Source organism: Falco biarmicus, chromosome 19 (assembly GCF_023638135.1).
Source record: "Falco biarmicus isolate bFalBia1 chromosome 19, bFalBia1.pri, whole genome shotgun sequence".
Lineage (NCBI taxonomy): Eukaryota > Metazoa > Chordata > Aves > Falconiformes > Falconidae > Falco > Falco biarmicus.
The window spans coordinates 974835-995917 of NC_079306.1; the positions used below are offsets into that span (position 1 = coordinate 974835).

The following is a 21083-nucleotide window of genomic DNA, read 5'->3' on the forward strand; positions in this document are numbered from 1 at the left end:
CCTGGGTTCCTGCCCTCCACCACCCCACAGATGCCTTCCCCCCCGCCCCCCAAGTTCATCCTCAGGGTGACCCCAGCAGCCAGTGGAGGGGGTAATGCTGCAGAAAAGCCACTTGCCCTCTGCACTGGGAGGCTGTTGGGCCCCAGATCCCCCTGGATCCTGATGGCTAAACCCCACCGGGGCCCGGGCTCCTCCAGCGTGGGAAGAAAAGGGGAATAGGTGTCCAGGGGGTCTTTATTCCCACGGGATGGGGCTGTACGGGAGGATGGATGCGCTGGCCTTGCTTGGGCTGCTGGGATGCCATGGGACCTCCCTCACCCCCCGGGTCAACCCTTCCCCTGCCTGGGAGAACCCCCACCCTGTCCCCCTCAGAGCAGGTCCTCATCTCCTGGTGAGCGGGGTGTGTGTCCCGTGGGGGGCTGCCCTGCTTCCCGCTTTGAGTCCAAGTGGATGCTCCTCCTGGCCATGTCCGAGATGATCCCTAATTTCATTTCATGGGAGACCTGGCTCTGTTTTTCCCACCGTGGAGCCTGGGAGGCAGGGCTGGGACTCGCGGTCCCCTGGGGTGGGGAAGGGTGCTCAGCCGGCATCCTGGCAGCATCCCGCGCCACGCAGGATGGCAGGGGACAGCAGGAGAGGTGGCACCCAATGGAGGTGCCAGTGGCATCACCATAAGAAGAAGAATTATTGCAGTTATTAGTATCCCTCACGGAGGGCTGCCATTCCCAGAAGAAGGGGTTGCCTGTGAGCTACGTGTTAGCAGCAGCATTTATTGCGAGGAGGCTCCGGAGCAAGCGCCCGGGGCGCTTCGCTCTCTGCAATCACAGCTCTGACAGGAGTGGGGTGCCGCCCGTCTTCTGCAACGCATGGCTTTGATCTCTCTCGGGACCCACCTTGTTATTTCTGCTTTTATGATTCCCAGCTCACGTCCCAGCCCTGCAATTTGCCAGGCCAGTAATTGCCTGGTGAGCAGCCGGGAGTCTCTCGCTCCTTTGCTGTGGGACTAAGCGGGGTTTTCTCAGTGGAGCGCAGTCCCGGGGCAGCTTTGGGGTGAAAGTGGGTGTATTTGGGCTCTGGTTTGGCTCCGCTTACCCCCCATTGATGTTATGGGTGCTGCAGTTGGATGCTGCGTGTGTTTTGAGCCCGTTTTAGTGGTCCCCTCACCCACAGGGGTACCTGTGGGTACGGGTATCCCGAGTAACCAGCTCTGGGCTTGACACCCGGGCTCATCCAGAGCCTTTTTTGCCCCCCCAACAGGGACACCCCCCTTCTTCCCACCCCTCTTTGCTGGGAGAGGAGCTGGCTTGTGGGTGCAGCCACTGATGCACCATCAAAGAGCTCTGTGGGCTCACTCGCCTGCCCCGGTTGAATTTCTCTCTTTCTTTCCTCTATTTTGCATGTGAGACCTGGCCTGTGGGGAGAACAAGCAGTGAGACCGGAGAACCCAGCATCACCCTCTGCCGAGGGGCTGCGCTTGCTGCTGTGGGCTTCGGAGCCCACCCATGGCTTTGGGGAGCTTCCCTGGCTCTGAAATACTCCCAGTATAAACTGGTGTTGCAGCCAAGGGAATGTGCTGCTCCCACTGTTGCCATCCCTATGATCCTAGTAAGAGATGCTGAGCATCCTCAGCTCCTGGTGGGATAAATCCCAGTTTTTGTCTGGGCATGGTGCCTGGTGCAGGAAGGGGTCTCATCCTGCCATCATTCATCTCCTCTGAGGTGCACAGAGCGCGCCTGCTTCTCCGTTGAGCCTCAAGACCCTCATGTCCCTGCACCAGTACCCGCCAGTAGATGAAGGGTGACCCATGGCAGATGAAGCCGCTGCCCTGGTGGGAACCCAGCCTGGGGGTCCCTGCCCTGCAGCTGCCGCCCCACCGCAGCGAGGACCTGCTGCAGATACTCAGTTGTGCCCCGGTGAATGCGCCTGTGCCCAGCTCTCCTGCCATGGCCTTGCTGAGCCCCGAGGAAGTCTCAGAGCCTCGTTAAAGAAATGCAGCCGTCTGCATTAGTGGAGCTGCAGAACCTCTTGGGATCAGGTTTTGCCTCTGGGCAAGGGTTAGCATGCAAAGAAGCAGGTTATTTATATCCTTCCATGGGAAGAACCTATTTTCTCTTCCCAGCACCTCGTTCAAGCCTGGCCTGGTGAAGCTCTCGGCAACATGTGGGTCTGGGGTCTGCCCGCTGTTCTCGTGGAGAGGGGACCCAGTGGGGTGGGTGTGTGTGGGACTTGCTGCCGAGCCAGGGGACCAGCAGCTGCCGAGCTCCTGGACCTGCTCGGTGGCGTGTCCAGGTCCCCAGGAATGGAGCTTTAAGCCCGGCAGGAACCTGATGTTGAGGTTTTATCTGGATTTCTAAGCTACGAGCTGGTCTTTAGGAGGAGGACACACGTCTTCTGCATTTGGAAACATCTAATTTCTGTGGCGCGCTATGTCAGCTCTGCTACCGTCATGGCTCTTGCGAGGAGAGTGGAGCTGCTGGGATCTGCCGTCTCCTCCCAGTTGGCCGCGGGGGAGGCGGGAGAGGCGGCGCGGGCAATTGCAGTGGGGCTGGGCTGGTCCGTGGGCTCTGTCTCCGTTCCCCACCCCACAGCTTTGGGAGGAAGGTCACCTCCCCAGTGCTCTTCCCACCCAGGGGTGCTCATCCCGAGACTTTGCTATTGCTGCTGGGTCACTCTGTGCTGGCACTGGGTGGCTGCTGGTGGCCAACGTTGGGTCCTCAGGAAGCGCCGCTGCCACCGGTGCTTCACTCCAGGTGCGCCGACCAACCCAGCAAGTGCTGGAGCATCTGAGATGCTCAGCCCTGGGATGCAGGATGGATTTGGGAGGGAGGCCCAGTGTCCCGGCATGGTGGGACAGGTTTTCCCACCCCACTGTGGTGGGACAGGACTGCGTGGGTGTAGCAGGGCGCTTTGCTGGCCCAACAGCCGGCTGCTTGGGCAAGCGCCTCGGCCGGCAGCGAGCCAGCAGCCGTGCCAGGAGTCGGTGGCGGAGCCACCCTGGGAACTCCCGGCAGCTACGCTCTCCGCCTGGGCTCAAACAGGTTCCTTCGGTTTCTCAGCCCATCTGCCAGTTGCGCAAGGCTGGGGAGATGCAGCCGCCGCCTCCTTTCCTGGCGAGAGCCGAGTTCAAGCCGCTTTCCTCCTCACCCCGACCAAGTCCCCACCGGCGGCTGGAAAACCGGCCATCCTGGAGCCTGGGGCGAGAGGGGGTTTCCAGTGGGACCAGGGCGTGCAGGATGCTCGTTGCCAAAGGGGAGCGTGAGCTTCCCTGTTCCCTGCAATGCAAATCCCCTCGGGCTGAAAATCCGGCAGTTCAATGAATGCCCGATGCGGCTGGGGAGGAAAAGTGCCCCCCCTCCTGCAGACGTGCACCCGAGCCCAGATTTTCATGTTTGCAGAATAAAAAAGCTGGGGGTGAATGGGTTTGGAGCTGAAACTGCTTCCCCAAACCTCTCCCACGAGCGTCTGCAGTCAAAGGGATGATTATAGAGTTGGATTTTATTGTCATGGCTTCAGCGGCAGCTTGTGGTTTGGGGGGAAGTTTTATGGCTTTTTTTTTTTTTTAACAGTGGGATAAATGGGGATCCTCTGTTGGAAGGCATCTTCAGACACCTCTGCTCATTAAAATATAAATTAAAAGCGGTTAAGCAATTAAGTTGTATTTGTTTTTTTAAAGTCTGCTGATGGGCCGGCGCAGGAGTGGCTTTGCCAAGTGCCACGTGCTGTGGAGGGGGCTGGTGGCTGGAGACCCTGCCAGGATGCTCAGGAAACATCCTGGCAGTGCCTGGAAGGCTTCCAGCCCAGGGCAGGGGGGGTGGGACCAGCGTGGGGCAGAGCTCCTCAGGCTGGTGGTGGCATCTCGACCCTGCTGAGGATGGGGGAAGGTGTGCGGCACAGAACCACTGAGGTCCTGTCCCCTCCTCCCTGCCCCTCCAGGCTCAATGCACCCGAGTGATCTACAATGACTTTAAAAACCTCCTCAAAAGTGTTTCTAAGGCATCTTTGTTGACATAAAGCTAATTTTATAACCCTGCCAAGGACTAATGCTCTCTGGTTGTGAAACAGTTTTGGACAACCCGAGTCAAATCTGCTCTGCACAGGAGGTTGAACCAGGGTGCAGCTGAGGGTGCGATTAGGAAACCGCGTTTTTGTTGGAATTCAGTGAACCAACCACCTGCCACCGGGCTCAAAATGAGTGATTTAGCTAAGACAAGGGTCTCCCTCCAGGGTGTAATGTGTCAAGGAATTTGCGGTGCTTTGTCACTGCCCCGAGAGGCTCAGGAAGGCTCATGATGGGTTGACAGCTGCCGCTAAGGGAATTTGATTTGGGGCTGTGCTTCCAACACCAACAATCACTTTGTTTTTCTTAGCTCTCGAGGGAGTGTTTTGAGGCAGGTCATGGTGGTGGCAAAGAGGGGAGGGCATCTTTCCAAGCCCTAAAACAATGAATAGAATAAAAAAAAAAAAGAAATAAAAGAAAAAAAAGACACCTCCACTCCCCTGACACCCGGCCAACTCCCTGAGCACATAAAAAGGGGCACTCAGCCACGGCACTCACAGGACTCACCTCCTCCCGTATCCCATCCTCCCCCTGCGCACCGCACTGCTCGGCTCCTCTCTCTTCACGGGTTGACTGCTGGGGACCGGTCACCATGTCTCGCCAGTCTTGTGGTCTTGGCAAGGGATTCAGCTCCAGCTCCGCTTGCTTCGGGGGGAGGAACAAGGTCTCGTTCAGCTCTGTGTCCCGCGGAGGATGCAGAGGACCTGGTAGCGCTGGTGGCTTCGGCAGCAGGAGCCTCTATGGCTTGGGAGGGAGTAGGAGTATCTCCCTGGGAGGGTTCGGTGGAGGCAGTGGTGTCTGCAGAGGGTTTGGGGCTGGTGGCCAAGGAGGCTTTGGCTACGGTGCTGGGGCAGGGTTTGGTGGCTGCTATGGTGGTGGGACTGGAGGTGGCTTTGGTGGAGTCTTTGGTGGTGGTTTTGGTGGCTTTGGTGGAGGATTTGATGGTGGCTTTGGAGGTCAAGGCTTTCCCCCCTTGCCCCCCGGGTGGCATCAGGGAGGTGACCATCAACCAGAGCCTGCTGGCCCCACTCAACCTTGAAATTGACCCTGAGATCCAGAAGGTGCGAACGCAAGAGCGGGAGGAGATAAAGCAGCTCAACAACAAATTTGCGTCCTTCATTGACAAGGTGAGAGTGGCTTCAGGCCAGGGCTGGGGGGTGCAGGTCTGAGCTCACCACAGCTCACGCTGGGAGATCCCCACCCAGCAACACCCAGGGAGCCCAGACCACCCCAAAGAACCCCCGAAGACAGAGCGTGGTGACTGGAGAAATGCCTTTCCCAGGGTTATGGAGAAACCCAGGAGCAGGATCCTTGGTTCTTAAGACCACGATGCTGATGCTAAGCTGTAGGACCCGCGCACTATGTGCGGGGCATCCTCAGGGTGGTCTCTGCTGGTGGGCTCTGTCCCTCCATGAACTTTAAGGACTTTGACTGTTTTGGCTCATTTTTAAAGAAAAGATGCCCAAGCTGTGAAGTTCACCGTGTTTCTCTTGTTTAGAGGTTGTGAGATTGGAGAGGGAAGGGGACCCACCTTTGCCCACCCATCCTAGAGCCGTGGCCCCACCTGCCCAGTGGGACCCTGAAGTTACTGCTCACTGGAGATGAGAACAGGCAGGAAGGTTAAACTCATTAAATGGGAAAAAAATATGGAAAATGTCAATTAAAAAAAAAAGAAAATATGCTTTTGGGAACAGTCTGACTCTTTTTCTACTCATCCCTGTGATCATTTAGGTCCGGTTCCTAGAGCAGCAGAACCGAATCCTGGAGACTAAGTGGAAGCTCCTGCAGGAGCAGCGTGGCCCGGGGGCGGGGGGCAGGAACCTCGACGCTGTGTTTGAAACCTACATCAGTGGGCTGAGGAAGCAGCTCGACTCCCTCTCCAGCGAGAAGCAGCAGCTGCAGTCAGAGCTGAAGAGCTTCCAGGACATGGTGGAAGACTTCAAGACCAAGTATGTTGCTCCGGGTGTAGTCATGGTTGGGCTGTCTGGTGGTGAAAAGATAGAGATAAAACTTTGAACAGTCATAATACTGAAAGAATCATGAGAACTGGCAATATTTCACTGGTTTCAATGATTAGAAAATGTAAAAGATTTTGGGGGAGTTTTCATCAACTGGGTTTTGTGATTTTTCAAGGTATTTCTCCGTATGCACTGTTGCCTCAGCTATCCTTCTCTCTAAAGCAGGATCCTCTACTGTCTGTCTTTCTCACTTAAAATCCATGGCATTATGATTTAATGAACTAATTATATTAGTTGCTAAATCCTACTGTAATTTCCTCATGGATTTCCTCACGGATTCCTTCCCATAATATCCTTCGTGATTTGAAGCTCAGAGCTTTCTGTGGAAGGATGATGTGAAGTGGGGGAAAAAAAAAAAAAAGTCCTTTCCTGCTCCTATTTATTGATTTGTTCAGTTGGAAAAGGACGAACAAAGCCTGGAGAAATGCTTCCACTGAAGGAGTTACCAAAAAATGGTGGGAAAGCAAGTTTGGGACTTATCAGGAGGATCCCTTCCTCTACTGAGGCTGCAGGTTGAAGTTTGACTTTGTGTTGGAGATCACCACCACCACAGCCTTCTGCAGCAGCTCCTGCCTCAGTGAGCAGCCGGGGATGGCCCGTGTTGAGGACCTGAAGGTCCTTGGGTCTTGTAGAAGGGGTTGGAGTGGTCACAGCCACCAGGACTCAGTTTAGGCAGGGACAGGATTCTCCTTTGCCAGGCAACGGAGGTGGCATGAGCCAGGGCTCGTTCGGAGAGGCAAAGGGCTGTTGCTTGTCCATAAATCTCGCCCATGGCAGGTCTGTTTCTGCTGCATTCGTTAGTCTGAGGCCAACACCACCTCGTTGCCAGCAGCAGCCAGAGCCAAAACAAGTGGAGATTCAATCTCCCTCGTTATAATCAACAGGTACGAAGAGGAAATAAACAAGAGGACAGCTGCGGAGAACGACTTTGTGCTCCTGAAAAAGGTAAAGTCCTTGGTTGGGTTTTTTTTTGTAACACCAAGACACATCCTGTTCAGAGGAGCTCTTGCTTCCATCAGCACCGGTTCGTTAGCACCAGACATCAACCAGGACCCTGAGATGTATGTGCTGTGGGGAGAAGGGGCACCAAAGGGCTCAGGGTGAAATGGAATGGTGTGCGTCGGGTTTTCACTTCCCATTTCTGCCGCAGGATGTGGATACAGCCTACCTGACCAAGGTGGACCTCCAGGCAAAATTAGATTCTCTGGCAGATGAGATTAACTTCTTGAAGTATCTTTATGACGTGGTAAGTGGTCCAGCTGCTCGCTGTGGGGGGATGCTGGGATGGAGAAGGGTTGTGATGCTGTGAGGAAATTATGGCAGGGCTAAAGCCAGGTCTGGTCGGAACTGCAGGAGCTGTCTGAGATGCAGAAGACTGTTTCTGACACCTCCGTGGTTCTCTCCATGGACAATAACCGAAACCTGGACCTGGACAGCATCATCGCAGAGGTCAAAGCCCAGTACGAGGAGATTGCCAACCGGAGCCGACTGGAGGCTGAGTCCTGGTACCGCTGCAAGGTGAGCGTGCCACACGGTGCTCATGAACACCGACATCTGAGCGGGTGGAAGAGCTACTGGTGGTAGCTCAGACTGTGCTGAGACCTGGGATATCACTGCTGCTGATCTAGCTGGGCTGGAGCTACTGTGCACATGTTCCCCTCGGCTTGTGTGGGGTGGCATGGAGAGCTGTTCTGAGGAGCCACTCGTAGTGGACCTAACATGCTCCCTTCCCTTCCACCTACAGTATGAGAGCTGCAGGCTACTGCGGGCAAGCATGGGGACAGCCTTAAGGACACAAAGATCGAGATCTCTGAGCTCAACCGCATGATCCAGAGGATACGGGCTGAGATCGAGAGTGTGAAGAAACAGGTGGGGGTTGCATGTTTTGTGAGCTCTTGGTAACCCCCTTCAGAGCCTCCCTGAAAGCAAACAGACTGGCAAGAGTCACGGTGGGCGGGAGGGACCCTGTGCTGGTGAACGGCTGAGCCCAAGTGAGCTGGGGACCACGGCTCCATCTCCGAACGGCTGCCCCTGCCTCACTCATCGTATCTGTGTCTTGCCCTCCAGTGTGAGACTCTGCAGACCTCTATCGCCGATGCTGAGCAGCGCGGGGAGGTGGCCCTCAAGGATGCCAGGGACAAACTGACTGAGCTGGAGACAGCCCTGCAGAAGGCGAAGCAGGACATGGCCCGGCAGCTGCGCGAGTACCAGGAGCTGATGAACGTCAAGCTGGCCCTGGATGTCGAGATCGCGACCTACAGGAAGCTGCTGGAGGGCGAGGAGTGCAGGTGGGTGGGGATGCAGCAAGAGATTCCTTGCATCCCGCTAAACCAACGGGAAGAACGTGGCCCATCATACCTCCTCTGTTAAAGTACGCATGGTGTTGCCGTTAGCCATGGGCTGCTGTCCTATAGCTGCTGCTATTTATGCCCATGGTCTGATGGACCAAACCTGGCTTCATGGAGCTGGATGAGTCCAGATGCTCTGGCTGGAGCTGACGCTGTGTCTCTTCTCCTTGCAGGATGTCTGGAGAGTGCCAGAGCACCGTGAGCATCTGTAAGTAGCGTTCCTGCAGGAGCATGGCGGGCTGGGATGGGTGATCCAAAACTTCATGGTGACATCAGAGGTGACCTTGTGCTGCCTTCTGTTCCTCTCTGCAGGTGTGGTGGGAGGTGGCAGCAGCTCCGTGGGAGGTGGATACGGCAGTGGACTATGCCTGGGAGGAGGAGGAATCGGAGTCGGTGCTGGAAGTGGGAGAGGCAGTTGTAACAGTGCTGGGTTCTGCTACAGCCTGGGAGGTGGTGGACTGGGCTCCGGGGGGAGGATTTGGTGTGGGGGGAGGATTCAGCTCCGGAGGGGCAGGAGGGTCTAACTCAGTGGTGGTGGGGTCTGGCACCACCCTGAAGAAGACTACCAGCTCTACATCTGCCAGCCGGAGGGTCTAGGAGAGCAAGCTATTTCCCCCAACCCCACACCCAAAGGAGAAAGAAAGCAAATTTCATGATTGCCATCCCCCTGTCGCCCTGTCCCCACTTCACTGCCAACGTGATGGCCACCCATTTCATTTTAAACCACCGCCATCCTTCAGGAACTGCGTGGACAAGCAAACCAGGGCTCTGCTCACCAGCCACTGACTGAGGTTCTCAACAGTGCTTGAGGACCACTCGCTCCCCAGAGACACTGCGAGGCTGCTGGTTAGCAGGGTGCTGAGGTGGGAGCAGGACCGGCCCCATTGCTGGGGGCCCCCGGACGCAGCTGGGATAAGGCTGTAAAGCAACATGGTCCATGTGAGGGGCGTCCTACCTACGGGCAGAGGGGACTGGTCCGTGTGCTGCTCAGGGAACTGGCATCCCGTGGAGTCCACGGAAAGGCTCGACTTCTCTCAAGATCTTGTGCTGGAACCAGACGTGGTGCAATTTTAATCGGTCCTGCTCATCAGCCAGGGCTCGAACTCCAAAACAAGAATTTCCTAATGGTGACTAGTCCCAGCTGAAGACGTTTCTCACCCCGCTGCAGTTTGAGTTTTTTTTTTTTTTTCTAAGCAAGATACCAGTAGTTTCACCTGCCTTCTTTAGAAACTGCTGTGAAATGTTTAGTTTTGTTCAGGTTTTACCTTTTCATTGTGATCATGGGAACAATTGTGCTTGTTTGCTTAAGCCTTTCTCCCTTGGCATGTGGTGTACCCCAATAAACACTACAGGCAGTAAGCTGGTGTGGTTTTTTTTCCTTTGACCAAAGAGTTTCGTGTTGCAACAAGACCTCTCTTTTGCTGAGATCTGAAAGTGTGACCTGACTTTCCTTGCCCTTTGAAGCAGCCAAGGCGAACGTGTTAGCCCGCTCTCCCATCTTTCGCACCCCTCTCCAAACACACGGATGGTTTGGCAGGAGGTGAAGGAGGTCCTGCAGGGGTGAGATGGTTGGGGTGGCAAAATCGCTGGTCCAGGCTCGGTGTGACAGTCCGATCCAGCTCAGTCTGTGAAACACTCATGTTTTCTTGAATGACATCGCTGGGAACGAGCCTGTTCCTGGCAGTGCGGCAGGAGAGAAAGAGGTGGCTGGGTTGAACCTGGGTGTTCTTCTCTGTCCTTCTGCTGGGTCTCCTGGGGTAACAGGGGCAATTAGCCACGTTAGAGCAGAGCAGACTGGTGGACTCGGGGGACCGTTCCCTTCTCCTTTCTATTCCTAAGCCATTTCTCTGATCGTGCTGGCCAGCCCAGGATATTCCCTAGCTAGCCTGCTTCTGACTGACCCCTGCCTCCAGCACACTGCTGGCTTCCCTGTCCTCCAAGGTGGGTCCCGACACTGTGGTGCCCACAGCTGGTGCTGTCATGGCTAAGACATTGCACAGCCCTAAGTGGTGCTGGAGCATCCTCTAAGGAATGGTGTGGAAAAGGGAGGGGTGATCATCACCCCTCCGAGCTAAATCAGAGCTAATGCCTCAGCATCCCTGATGCCGGAGCCAGCCCTGCAGCTTTCACTGTGCCTGGACTGGCCAGGGATCCATGGGCTGCTTTTAAGGCATCTCCAAAAGGCACCTGAGACCATGGGAAGAGTAAGATCCCAACCCCCTGTCAAGCTCTGCCTCTCCACAAAAGCAGAATATTTTTGATGACCTGTAAATTTAGAGCCAAAAACTCCTGGCGTGGTTTGACCTCTTGCTCAGGAGACCTTGAGTCACATCCCTGGTCAACCGCAGACTCGCTCTGCGATCCAGATGACTCATTTCATTTATCCCATGCTCTCTTCCCAGTTGTAAATGCTCGAGACATAAACGTACCGGTGACTGCGGAATGTCACAATGCTGCCAGCAAAGGCATGTAACTACTTGGATGGGGAGATGGTTTGGGCAACAGTTAAATATTCTAGTGAGTCGTAAAGGGACCTGAGATGGCGTTGAATGAAAAGACATCTGCTTCCCTCAGAGTCACCCCGATTTAGCTGCCTCTGTGTAAACTTGCCTCCAGCAAATGACTCTTGCCATCAGGGCAGCGTGATGGAGAGACAAAAGGTTTCTAGATGTGTGCTAAGGCTGTTGTTAAAACAAACAGACACCAAAAAGCCCTCGCCTTTTGTCCCTAGGATTGCTGCAGCAAGGAGGGGAAAATTCTGCTGGGCTGGACCAAGACGTGACACAACTTCTGCCTCTTATTGGAGGAGTAAAAACATTTTGCATGGTCAGAAATAAGTTTGGTTTGATTTTGTCACGATTTCCCCCCATTTTCAAAGTGCACAGTGAAGACACTTAGATGTCAAGCATTTTATGGGAGGTGTGGGAATTAAATGCTTTGCTTTGCTTTTTTCCCCCCAGAATTCTCCCTTTCTGTGGCTGAAGACTTTTCCTAAGGCCAGTGCATGTGGCTGACGGTGCTGCTGCTGAAATGAGCCAAGGCTTCTATTCCTACATTCCTGCCTGTTTATTTTCATGGATTCCTTGGATCGTTTGGGTTGGAAGGGACTTTAGAGGTTGTTTTCCTTCACTAGGGCTCCGGGTATAATGATGTTGTTTGAGATCCCCGTGGTCTAAAGCTGCCTCTTGCGTTTGAACCGGCTGACGATGTTGATACCCAAATCCCAGTTCGATTTCCCAAACTTGGCTGGCGATGTGGCCGTGACTCAACACGGGCGCCGGGGACTCGGAGCCTTGTGCTGACTTAACGCATCTCCTCCCAGCACGGCTGGGAATGGGAAAACGTTCCGATCATGCTGTCCCGCCCACAGAAAAATTAAAAAACACCCCCCCCCCCCCCCCCCCGAAAAATGTAACCGCATGTGTGGCAATGTGAGGGAAGGCATCGTTAGATGCGTGTGCATCTGTGTGATTGTATCTATAGCAGCCGTAAGCCCATGGCACGCTGCTGAACCTGGTGGCGTGGCAGGCAGCGGTGGGATGTGCTTGGCTGATGAACCAGGAGCAGAGCCTGTTCTCAGCCCGGTCCACGGAGGCGGCACTGCCAGGTCTTGCTGGCGCTTTGCCTCTCCTCGAGACGGACGGGGCTGCTGAGTGCCGGCTCTGCCTCGGCCCCAAGAGGGATCAGGGGTTTGTCAAGGCTGTTGGCTCACGGCTGCTGTGGTGTTTGAGGTTGCGCTGCAGAACCTCCCAAGCTGGGCAGGTGTTTAGGAGACAAAGTCTGGCTGAAGACCAGCAAGCCATACAGGACCTCCTCGACCCGCATATTTATTGTCTATTTATTTATTTGTCTATAAACTGTGCTGCACAACCACCACAACCCCCGTCCTCCCCACCCTTTTGGTCTCAAAGTGACTTGTTTTTATTCTATACCTTTTTTAGCCCTATCTATCCCTTGATCCTCTGCCCCACATGCTCAGGAATCCAGGCGGGGTGCTGGGAAGGGAGGTGGGATGAGCAGGCTGTGCCGGGACAGTCGTGTTTTTCAGTGGAAATGCCAGTTTGGCTGCATGTCGTGACCTGGTCCAGGTCCTTAGGGACTTTTTGGAAATAGGTGTCTGTGCGATATTTTTAGAGGTATTTAAACATCTAAAGACACCAAGAGTTGCTAGTGTGGATTTTCAAGAAGCACTTAATTGCCTGTGTCCTGTGGGAACTTCTGAGAACCTTGCTAGAAAGCCACCAGCACAGCTGGCTGCCTCAGTAGTCATAAAGATTTTAGAACTTCAAAATATCTCAGGTGGCTCAAAAAAGCTGAAAACTAATAAAAAAAAAGGACTTTCTAAAAAAAAAAAAAAAAAGACTCAGTAATTTGATAAGCAGGCTTCTGCAAGACAAAAGGATGAATGTATGATGGGTCATAGTCTTATATTGCAAGTCTCATGCATCAGCTAATCCCTTCGCAGCGTGGCATCAAACCGGAGTGTTCCCACCAGCTTCTGCCTTCCCAGAGCCTGGTGCCCACTTCCAAAGGAGCTTGGACAGGGATCCACCTGCCCTCCCGAAGGAGGGCTCAGCACCGCTCACAAGTGTCTGTGTCTGCCAAAAAAAATATTTGCACATTAATAGTGAACTAAGGCAGGCAGCTGAAAAACATGCATTTCCTCAAGTGAAAGTTATTGTGCCCTCTGTTCTCCTCATTTCTATGTGTCTCTACAAACGAGCTGAGCTCTCCAGCATCCTCTGCCTGGCTAATTGCCTTTGAGTAGTTACAGGATTTATGATGTGGGCAGTGTGATTTTGCATGCCTCCTGCTCTCTGCCTGTTCTCAGAGCCCTCCGTCCGCCTGGCCACACTTCCCACTGGAGCAGCCGGGTTGCCGATGCCTTCTCTGGCTCTTCTCATGGTCCTGAAGCCGTCAGAACATCCTGAAGGGATTTCCCGTCTATGATATTTGTGGCATTTCTTCACCCGTGCTGAGACTATAGGCACGAAGAGCCCAGGAGTCACTTGCAGCGAGAGTTTGGTCCAACAATGAATGAATTTCCAGGGCCAACCATTGCTCTGGTGCCTCCTTTCTGGTAAGCTTTTATTTATCGAAAAGCCGGAGAGCCTCATCAAAATGCAATTTGCTGAGCACTGGCTCTGGATTGAGAAACTACTTCTCAAAGCCAAAGGCGATTTTCCATGTAAAAAGAAGACTAAGGGTGTAACATAGGTGTGTTTTGGGAATTGTGAAAGCCATGCTACAATTTGGCATGAACGGCAGCGCTTGCCTGCCATGGGGCTTTGGAGTGAAAGATCAAAATAAAGATAAACATAAGCAGGGAAACAACCACAATGGATGAAAGGTGGAAAAAAAATAAAAGACTATAGTGTGTCCTAGGGAGAGTGTTACTATACCACAACCGCCTAAGACTTCTTAGTCACCCAGTGCTACCATTTGGTGGACACAGTTGAATCTTTTTTAATTTTCTCCTGCATTCTAGGGTGTGTTTCTGGGTAGGGTCAATGTTTGGCAAATTGAAGATGAAAATCTGTAAACCACACCACGCTGATGAAGACAGTAACTGTCTCCTCCTTCACGCCCATGCAAACCCAGCCCACCTCCAGAAACAGATAAAAGAGAGTCTCTGCTGCCCTCCCGCCAGAGGGACTGACTTCCCTTCTCTTTGCACACACCTCCTTGCAGCACAACTCCACCAGCCTTTCTCATCTTCTCAATTTGTGACTCAGCTTGGAAGAATCAGCCATGTCTCGGCAGTCTGTCTGCAGGAGCTTTGGAGGCGGGAGCAGAAGGGGCTACAGCTCTTGCTCTGCCATCGGTGGTGGCTTCGGAGGTGGTGGCGGCAGGAGCAGGAGCAGCTACAGCTCGTTCTCTATGTCCAGGGGATTTGGAGGTGGTGGACGCTGTGGAGGGTTTAGCAGCAAGAGCCTCCATAGCATAGGTGGCAGTGGAAGGATTTCCATGGGTGGATGCTATGGTGGTGGATATGGAGGCAGGATGGGTGGCTTCGGTGGAGGCTACGGAGGAGGACTAGGAAGCTTTGGTGGAGGAATGGGTGGAGGAGGAATGGGTGGCTTTGGAGGAATGGGTGGTGGTGGAATGGGCGGCTTTGCTGGAGGAATGGGTGGTTATGGTGGAGGAATGGGTGGTGGAGGAATGGGTGGTGGAGGAATGGGTGGCTTTGGTGGCCCAGGCTTTGGCATGCCAGGCTTTGGTGGCCCCGGTAGAGGTGGCCCTGGAATCCAGCCAGTGCAGGTTGACTCAACCCTCCTACAGCCGGTCCATGTTGAGATTGATCCCCAGATCCAGCAAGTCAAAAACCAGGAGAAGGAACAGATCAAGACTCTTAACAATCAATTTGCCTCTTTCATTGATAAGGTGAGAGGGTGGGATTGTGTCTAATTAAGGGTCAAAACTGGGAAGAACTTTCAAGTTCTGCAGAAATGTCCTTTTTCAGCTGAATTCCAGCGGGCTGAGACGCTTCAGCCGAGTCTCTTTATTAAGAGCTGCTAGGGAAGAGATGAGAATCTCTTCCATATGAGATCAAAGCTGTGTCTTCAGGGCTTTAATCCAGCCAGTTGCACCAGGCTCAACTCATCGGTGATTCTCGCAAGGAGGCTCAGTGCCTCCAAACATCAGGAGGCAGGTTTCAGGCAGGTTTCAGGCACAAATTTCCCCTCCTGAACCATTCTCTTTCCAAATACCCTTCCATTTAAGAATTCAGTAATATAATCATTTCTTCTCCTTTTCAAATATCCGGGCTTTTACGTCTAGACTAGAGATCTAAGATTTCTACACTACCTGCGATGGGAATGTACTCGGAGCCGGTGCTACGCTGAAAAGCTCCTTTGACTTGAATATGGCTTAGAAATTTGCATCTTTTCCCAATCTTGAGTTTCAGGCAACAACAGAAATTTAAAAAAATAAAAGTAAACCAGGTGTCTTGTGATTGTACAAAGGAGAATCTTTTTTACGTGATGAAAGAGCAGCTCTGGCTTCTGCTGCTGTTCCCGGTATGATGGTCAATACTCCATGTGTTGGCTTTCAGGTCCGCTTCCTGGAGCAGCAGAACAAGGTCCTCTCCACCAAGTGGGAGCTCCTCCAGCAGCAAGGGCCTTCGGGGCCAAGGAAGAACCTGGATGTCATCTTTGAAAACTACATCCAGAACTTAAGGAGGCAGCTGGACTCAATCTTGGCGCAGAGGGGCCAGCTGGAGTCAGAGCTGCAGAACATGCAGCAATACGTCGAGGATTACAAAAACAAGTAAGTGTGGTGACAGACTAAACCAGGAAGCCAGTCCAGCAGCTCGGTAGTCATTCTTCTTCACATGCATGCTCTTTATGGCAATTGTGGACATAGTTTTTTCAGTCTAAATATTTTGAGTTCTTTTTTTTTCCTGTTTGTTTGTTTAGCGTGGCCTTAGGCAGGAAAATTCAGGAAGCTCAGCTTGTATTTTCACTCTCCATAGGTATGAGGAAGAGATCAACAGGCGCACAACTGCTGAGAACGAGTTTGTGGTGCTTAAGAAGGTGAGTCACAGGCACTATAAAGTGATCGCTTGAATATGGGGCTTTATCTGCTCTTGCAGGGGATCCCTCTTGGATGGGAAATCGTAGACGTTGTAGGATCTGTGGGCTGAAGTTTCAAGTCCCTTGTTTTTGATTTGAATAATTGAGTAACACCATCACAGCTGTTACCCTCAGCACCGATTGTAATTTCCATGATCCTGAAGGATTTACAAATGAAATGATTTTCTGTCCTCTTTCCTTTAGGATGTGGACTCTGCCTACATGACTAAAGTAGAGTTGGAAGCGAAGGTGGGAGCTCTGACTGATGAAATCAACTTCCTGAGGGCCATCTATGAGGAGGTATGAGCTCTCCCTTCCCCTGGAGCTGTATCGAGGCATGTGTTGGCCAAAGACACTGAGGCTGGACTGGGTACCCCCATAGATCTGGGCTTGAGGGTCACTTGGGCTGCACTGTCTTGGTTGTAGGAACTCTCTCAGATGCAGACAATCAGCCGGGACCTGTCTGTGGTGGTGTCCATGGACAACAACCGCCATCTGGACCTGGACAGCATCATCGAGGAGGTCCGGCGTCAGTATGAGCAGATTGCTCAGAGCAGCAGAGCTGAAGCTGAGGCTTGGTACCAGAGCCAGGTGAGTTGGGAAGCCATGAAGGCACCCTGCGTGATGGCTAGTGTTCACCTATAATTTATGACAATGTGAGACATCTCTTCAAGCTAAAGGTGCTGGAGCTTGTGCAAGGAAGTCCCCAGAGGAATTGCGTTGCTTTTGAGGGATCTGACTCACTGTTTTCAAGGCGTCTAGAACATCACTTCAGTGCACAGTACAAGCTTCTCAATAAAGGTGGCCAAAAAGGGACCTTAACCAGAGAACGCCTGCTCAAAGCAGCTTTTCAGAAGCCAGGGGTTACTTTTTAGTCTCACTAAGACATATTTCAAAGATCAAAACCAATAATTGAGTCTCAAAACCATCTTTTACATTGAGCTGGGCATCCATGACCAACGTGCCAGCTCCTTGTAGCAGCACATAAGCTATGAAACTGTTGACAAATCTCATCTAGGCATCAGGAACGTTTCATTGAAGGTTTGCTTTGTTCTCGGTGCCATCAGTATGAACAGCTGCAGAGCACCGCTGGACGGCATGGGGACAGCCTCCGCAACACCAAGATAGAGATCCAGGAGCTGACCAGGAATATCCAGAGGCTGCGGGCTGAGATTGAGAGCGTGAAGAAGCAGGTAGGGGTTGGCAAGCATCTAGGGGGATGCTGGCATTGGGTTGAGTGACAGATGACCCTGTGTGGGGCAGGAATGGTTTCTTCAGCCACCCCCCCATTAGCTTCATGGAGATGTTTCCTCTTTTCCCCATGACTTCACTCCACTTGGGGTTTGAGGGCTGATCAAAGTGACAAAATGAGACCTGAGGAAGGAAGTGCCCTTTTTTCTTCCACAGAACCAGCAGCTGCAGGCAGCTATTGCTGAGGCAGAGGAGCGGGGTGAGATGGCCCTGAAGGATGCCAGGATAAAACTGGAGGAGCTGGAAAGTGCCCTGCAGAAAGACAAGGAGGAGCTGGCTCGCTTGCTGAAGGAGTACCAGGAGCTGCTGAACATCAAGATTGCGCTGGACGTTGAGATTGCCATGTACAGGAAGCTGCTGGAGGGGGAGGAGAACAGGTAAACACTTGACTTTGGGTTTGAGAGGGATGTTATGATCAATGCTGGATGCCTTCAGTTTTAATGATAGCAGTGTAATTGCAAACCGGCTATTTGGTTAAAATGGGTGGATATGGCAATTGGCACTCTGGGTGACATTGTGGATGGCCAGGACTGATAATTGGCATAACCTGTACACTACAGGTGGTGTAGCTGCCATTTAATTACTGCTAGGTGTGATTTTTTTAATGAACTCAAATATGGAAGAATGTTAATCTAAAGAGAAATTGCCAATGCCTTCCCTCCTTAAATATTTTAATGATAATTAAGTTGCTCATAAGGATGAAACAGGAAAAGAGTTTGATGATGAAAATACAGTTTGCAGTTTTTACAATGTCTCTTTTGCTGGGTGATTAAAATCTACCAATTTCCCTCTGCAGGCTGTGCAACGATGGCATGTCCAACGTCAATGTCTGTAAGTATCGGCATTTCTCTCCTTGGGCAGAAACCACGTGTTTCTGGAGATGCGGGATGCCGGTGCACTCCGGGTATGTAACCTGTGCTTCTCCTCCAGCTGTGGTAGGCAGGACCACCATCTCTGGTGGCAGAGGAGGCATGGGAGGAGGCTTTGGCGGCGGCAGCGGCATGGGAGGAGGCTTCGGCGGCGGCAGCGGCATGGGAGGAGGCTTCGGCAGCGGCAGCGGCATGGGAGGAGGATTTGGCGGCGGCAGCGGCATGAGCGGAGGAATGGGAGGAGGAGTGTGTGGAATGGGAGGCAGCTTTGGAGGAGGAAGCATGGGCGGCAGCTGTGGCATGGGAGGAGGAATGCACAGCGGTGGCTTCTCTTCTGGGAGTGGAAGGATGTGCGGCTCCGGAGGTGGCAACTTCAGCTCCGGTGGGGGATCGTCCTCCATACGGAGATGTGTCACGACCACCTCCGTCAAATCATCAGGCGTGAGGTTCTGAGCCCCAAAGCCACCTCGCAAAAGGAAAGAAGCATCTCCTACCTTCTCCCGGCAGCAGCCCAGCCTCCGTACATCCAGCTCCGGTGTCCTGCAATGAAACGAACTGTCTCCCTCATGGCCCACCACGCACCAGCTCGGTCCCATCCCGGGAGTCGCGTGGCGATGCCATGCCTCGTCAGCAGCCCTGGCGCGCTGCTCGTTAGTCCCCAGCCCAGTGATGAAATAACCATCTTCGCAGCAAAGGAAAGCCTCGCCTGCGGGCACCCAGCACGGAGCGCTGAGTTACGGGAGGGGAACGCTCTGCTTTTCTGGCTGTGTTGTACATTTCTGGCCGCCTCGTGGCAATTGTGTATAAAACTCCTCTTTCTTCCACTGTCCTCACGTTCCTTCCTCGATGGCCATGGCCCTGGGGTGCTTCTGCATGCGGTACATCCTGCTGCTTCCATTCACCAGCCTTTGGGGCCCGGGTAGGTGCGGAGCAAGCGGGACCGGTGCCCTGGCACAGCTTGTCCTTGCTCTCCATGACACCTGACAAGACCTCAGGCACACGTGGACTTTTTCTAAGGAGAACAAAGCTTGCTCTTCAGTGCCAGGCCCCTGTGACATGGAACAAGATGTACCGTCCCCACCGCCCTTCCTCTTCTGTTTGTGGTATGCCCTACTTCCTTGGGATGTTGCCATTCTCAATAAATTGCAGAGAACATTCATGATGTCTTGGTGTCATTGCTTTGGACGGCTCTTCCAGGCAAGGTGGGATGTGCCATTGGGGAAGCAGCCTGGTGGGAAGGGGTGGGTTGTTCTCCGGTTCAAGGTGCGTGACTGTGCTTTGAGGGAACCGAGTGGGTGTGTGAGTGGAGCCAGGCAAGTACCCAGGCACGGGTGATGCCTCTCGACTCTCATCAGTCATTGTAGTGCCTGAAGACACAAGCCCGTACCAGGAATGGTGACGTTCTGGATGATCAGTTTGCACCATGTGCAGTAAATTGGCTGGGGCAGGAGCACTGTCCTGGAATTCATGCCTCAGCATTATACCAACCGACACAGTTGAGTCCCCTCACACAACATTGACTTCTGATCAAGTCATCGTGGAACAGACTTTGATCCATGCTGGGGGAAGTAGATGGCAGTGGTGTTGTGGGCAGTGGTGGGAAGGCAGACACACAGCTGCCTGCTAGCATGGGTATGGACGTTGGCCAAGCACCTACCCTCTGATGCACGAGCTGGCTGTGGCCAGGCAGCCTGCACAGCTCAGCACCCTGCAGGCACCAGCAGTGCTTGAGAACCTCTAACTCATCGTCCCCTTCCCTGACCAGCAGCAGGAACACAAGGGCTGGGAAGGCATGATTGCTCCCAAACCGTGGCCTCAGGCACCCTCCAGCTCCCTGGAAAGTGGGTTAATCCCCCCAGTGGGTCGTCTTGATGTGGAGACCAAGCAGGAGAGCTTTGCTCTGGCTGGAGGAGGGGGGACTGGGAGCGCAATGCTGCTGTGTTTGATCTGTGCTGTGGTTCAGCTCCTCTGCCACAAGAAGAGATCAAAGAGGCTGAAACCACTTTCAGTAGTGGTTCAGGAGTCCCACAAGAACCTGTTGTGAGCTACCAGGTCCCTGAGGCAGGAGAGGCCCAGCCAAGGCAGTGGGGAATGGTTAGGGGGCTCTTGGGAGCGGGGCTTGTGCTCCCTGTGCAGCCACGCAGAGGTGTGCTGGAGCTGGGGAGCGTGACTGGGTTTGGCCTGGCAGGAGGCGATGGGAAGGCAATGCCCCTGAGAAGCTGGGGCTGGGCCAAGAGCACTCTGGGGTTTGGCTTGGGGCAAGAGTCCCTTGTTTTGGTTCTTGATCTTGGGACTATGTTTCTTCTCAGCTTTAAAAACCAAAACAACGTTGTAGGTACTGGTGTGAGGAGTCACTGCAACATGCTCCTCCGTGCTCCCTCTTGCATTTTGTGCCAGAATCTCTTTGTTGTGTGAACGCTGATGTTGCAGCCCAGCTTGGTCTCCATCTACATTTTCTGCAGAGTTTACGTCTTGCGTGTTGTTGATGATTTTACTATGTACAACTCCTTGTGTAAGAGATCTGAAGGAATGGTTGGAGCCTATGCTTGGTGTTGAGTTCTACCTGGAGGAGGCTGCAGTGACTCCAGGTTGGGTATAATCTTCACATCTTGTCTAAGGATGTTAGAGTGAGTCAATCTGGGTGTCTTATCTGAATGTGGTCAGCATCCAGGCATTTGGCTGACATGACAGATCTTCTCCCTCATCTTGGAGCCGCCATGTGGGGTGTTACAACCAAGTTACGCTGCCTACCGAGAAGGGCAGTGACCGTGTCTTTGGCAATCTGGCATGAGGCCATGAGCAGAGATGACCTGTTTTCTCCAACCAAAACCTGAGCTACCCTACACCTCCCTGGGACTGCTCACCTTGAGCGAGTGCACTGCGCTGCAGAGGGATCGGGGGAACGTAACTCTCCGTCTTGGAGGTAACAGCTGAAGAAACAAGACCCTCTTCATTCAAGCTGCTTT

At 53.2% G+C, this 21083-nt stretch overlaps 2 protein-coding genes across 2 annotated transcripts; both read left to right on the forward strand.

The window, feature by feature from the left end:
* Positions 1 to 4575: 4575 nt before the first annotated feature.
* Positions 4576 to 9580, forward strand: LOC130141540 (keratin, type II cytoskeletal 4-like). Its single transcript, XM_056322559.1, is given in 11 exon segments — positions 4576 to 5015; positions 5017 to 5184; positions 5789 to 6006; positions 6960 to 7020; positions 7226 to 7321; positions 7429 to 7609; positions 7826 to 7944; positions 8143 to 8363; positions 8597 to 8631; positions 8736 to 8892; positions 8894 to 9580. Coding segments are annotated over 11 exon segments (1749 nt in total). The 5' UTR covers positions 4576 to 4649; the 3' UTR covers positions 9021 to 9580.
* Positions 9581 to 14174: 4594 nt separating this feature from the next.
* Positions 14175 to 18570, forward strand: LOC130141462 (keratin, type II cytoskeletal 3-like). The gene is made up of 9 exons (XM_056322440.1): positions 14175 to 14807; positions 15478 to 15692; positions 15898 to 15958; positions 16202 to 16297; positions 16424 to 16588; positions 17065 to 17190; positions 17405 to 17625; positions 18045 to 18079; positions 18179 to 18570. Exons 1-9 carry the CDS (start codon positions 14175 to 14177, stop codon positions 18568 to 18570), a joined length of 1944 nt encoding a protein of 647 aa, XP_056178415.1.
* The last annotated feature ends 2513 nt before the right edge of the window (positions 18571 to 21083 follow it).

What these genes read in the sequence shown, in the direction of transcription:
- LOC130141462 (XM_056322440.1), top strand. Translation starts at nt 14,175, where the DNA reads ATGTCTCGGCAGTCTGTCTGCAGGAGCTTTGGAGGCGGGAGCAGAAGG. An exon ending in TGAGGGCCATCTATGAGGAG is followed by an intron (nt 16,298 to 16,423) that starts GTATGAGCTCTC and finishes TCTTGGTTGTAG; the next exon opens with GAACTCTCTCAGATGCAGAC. An exon ending in TTGAGAGCGTGAAGAAGCAG is followed by an intron (nt 17,191 to 17,404) that starts GTAGGGGTTGGC and finishes TTTCTTCCACAG; the next exon opens with AACCAGCAGCTGCAGGCAGC.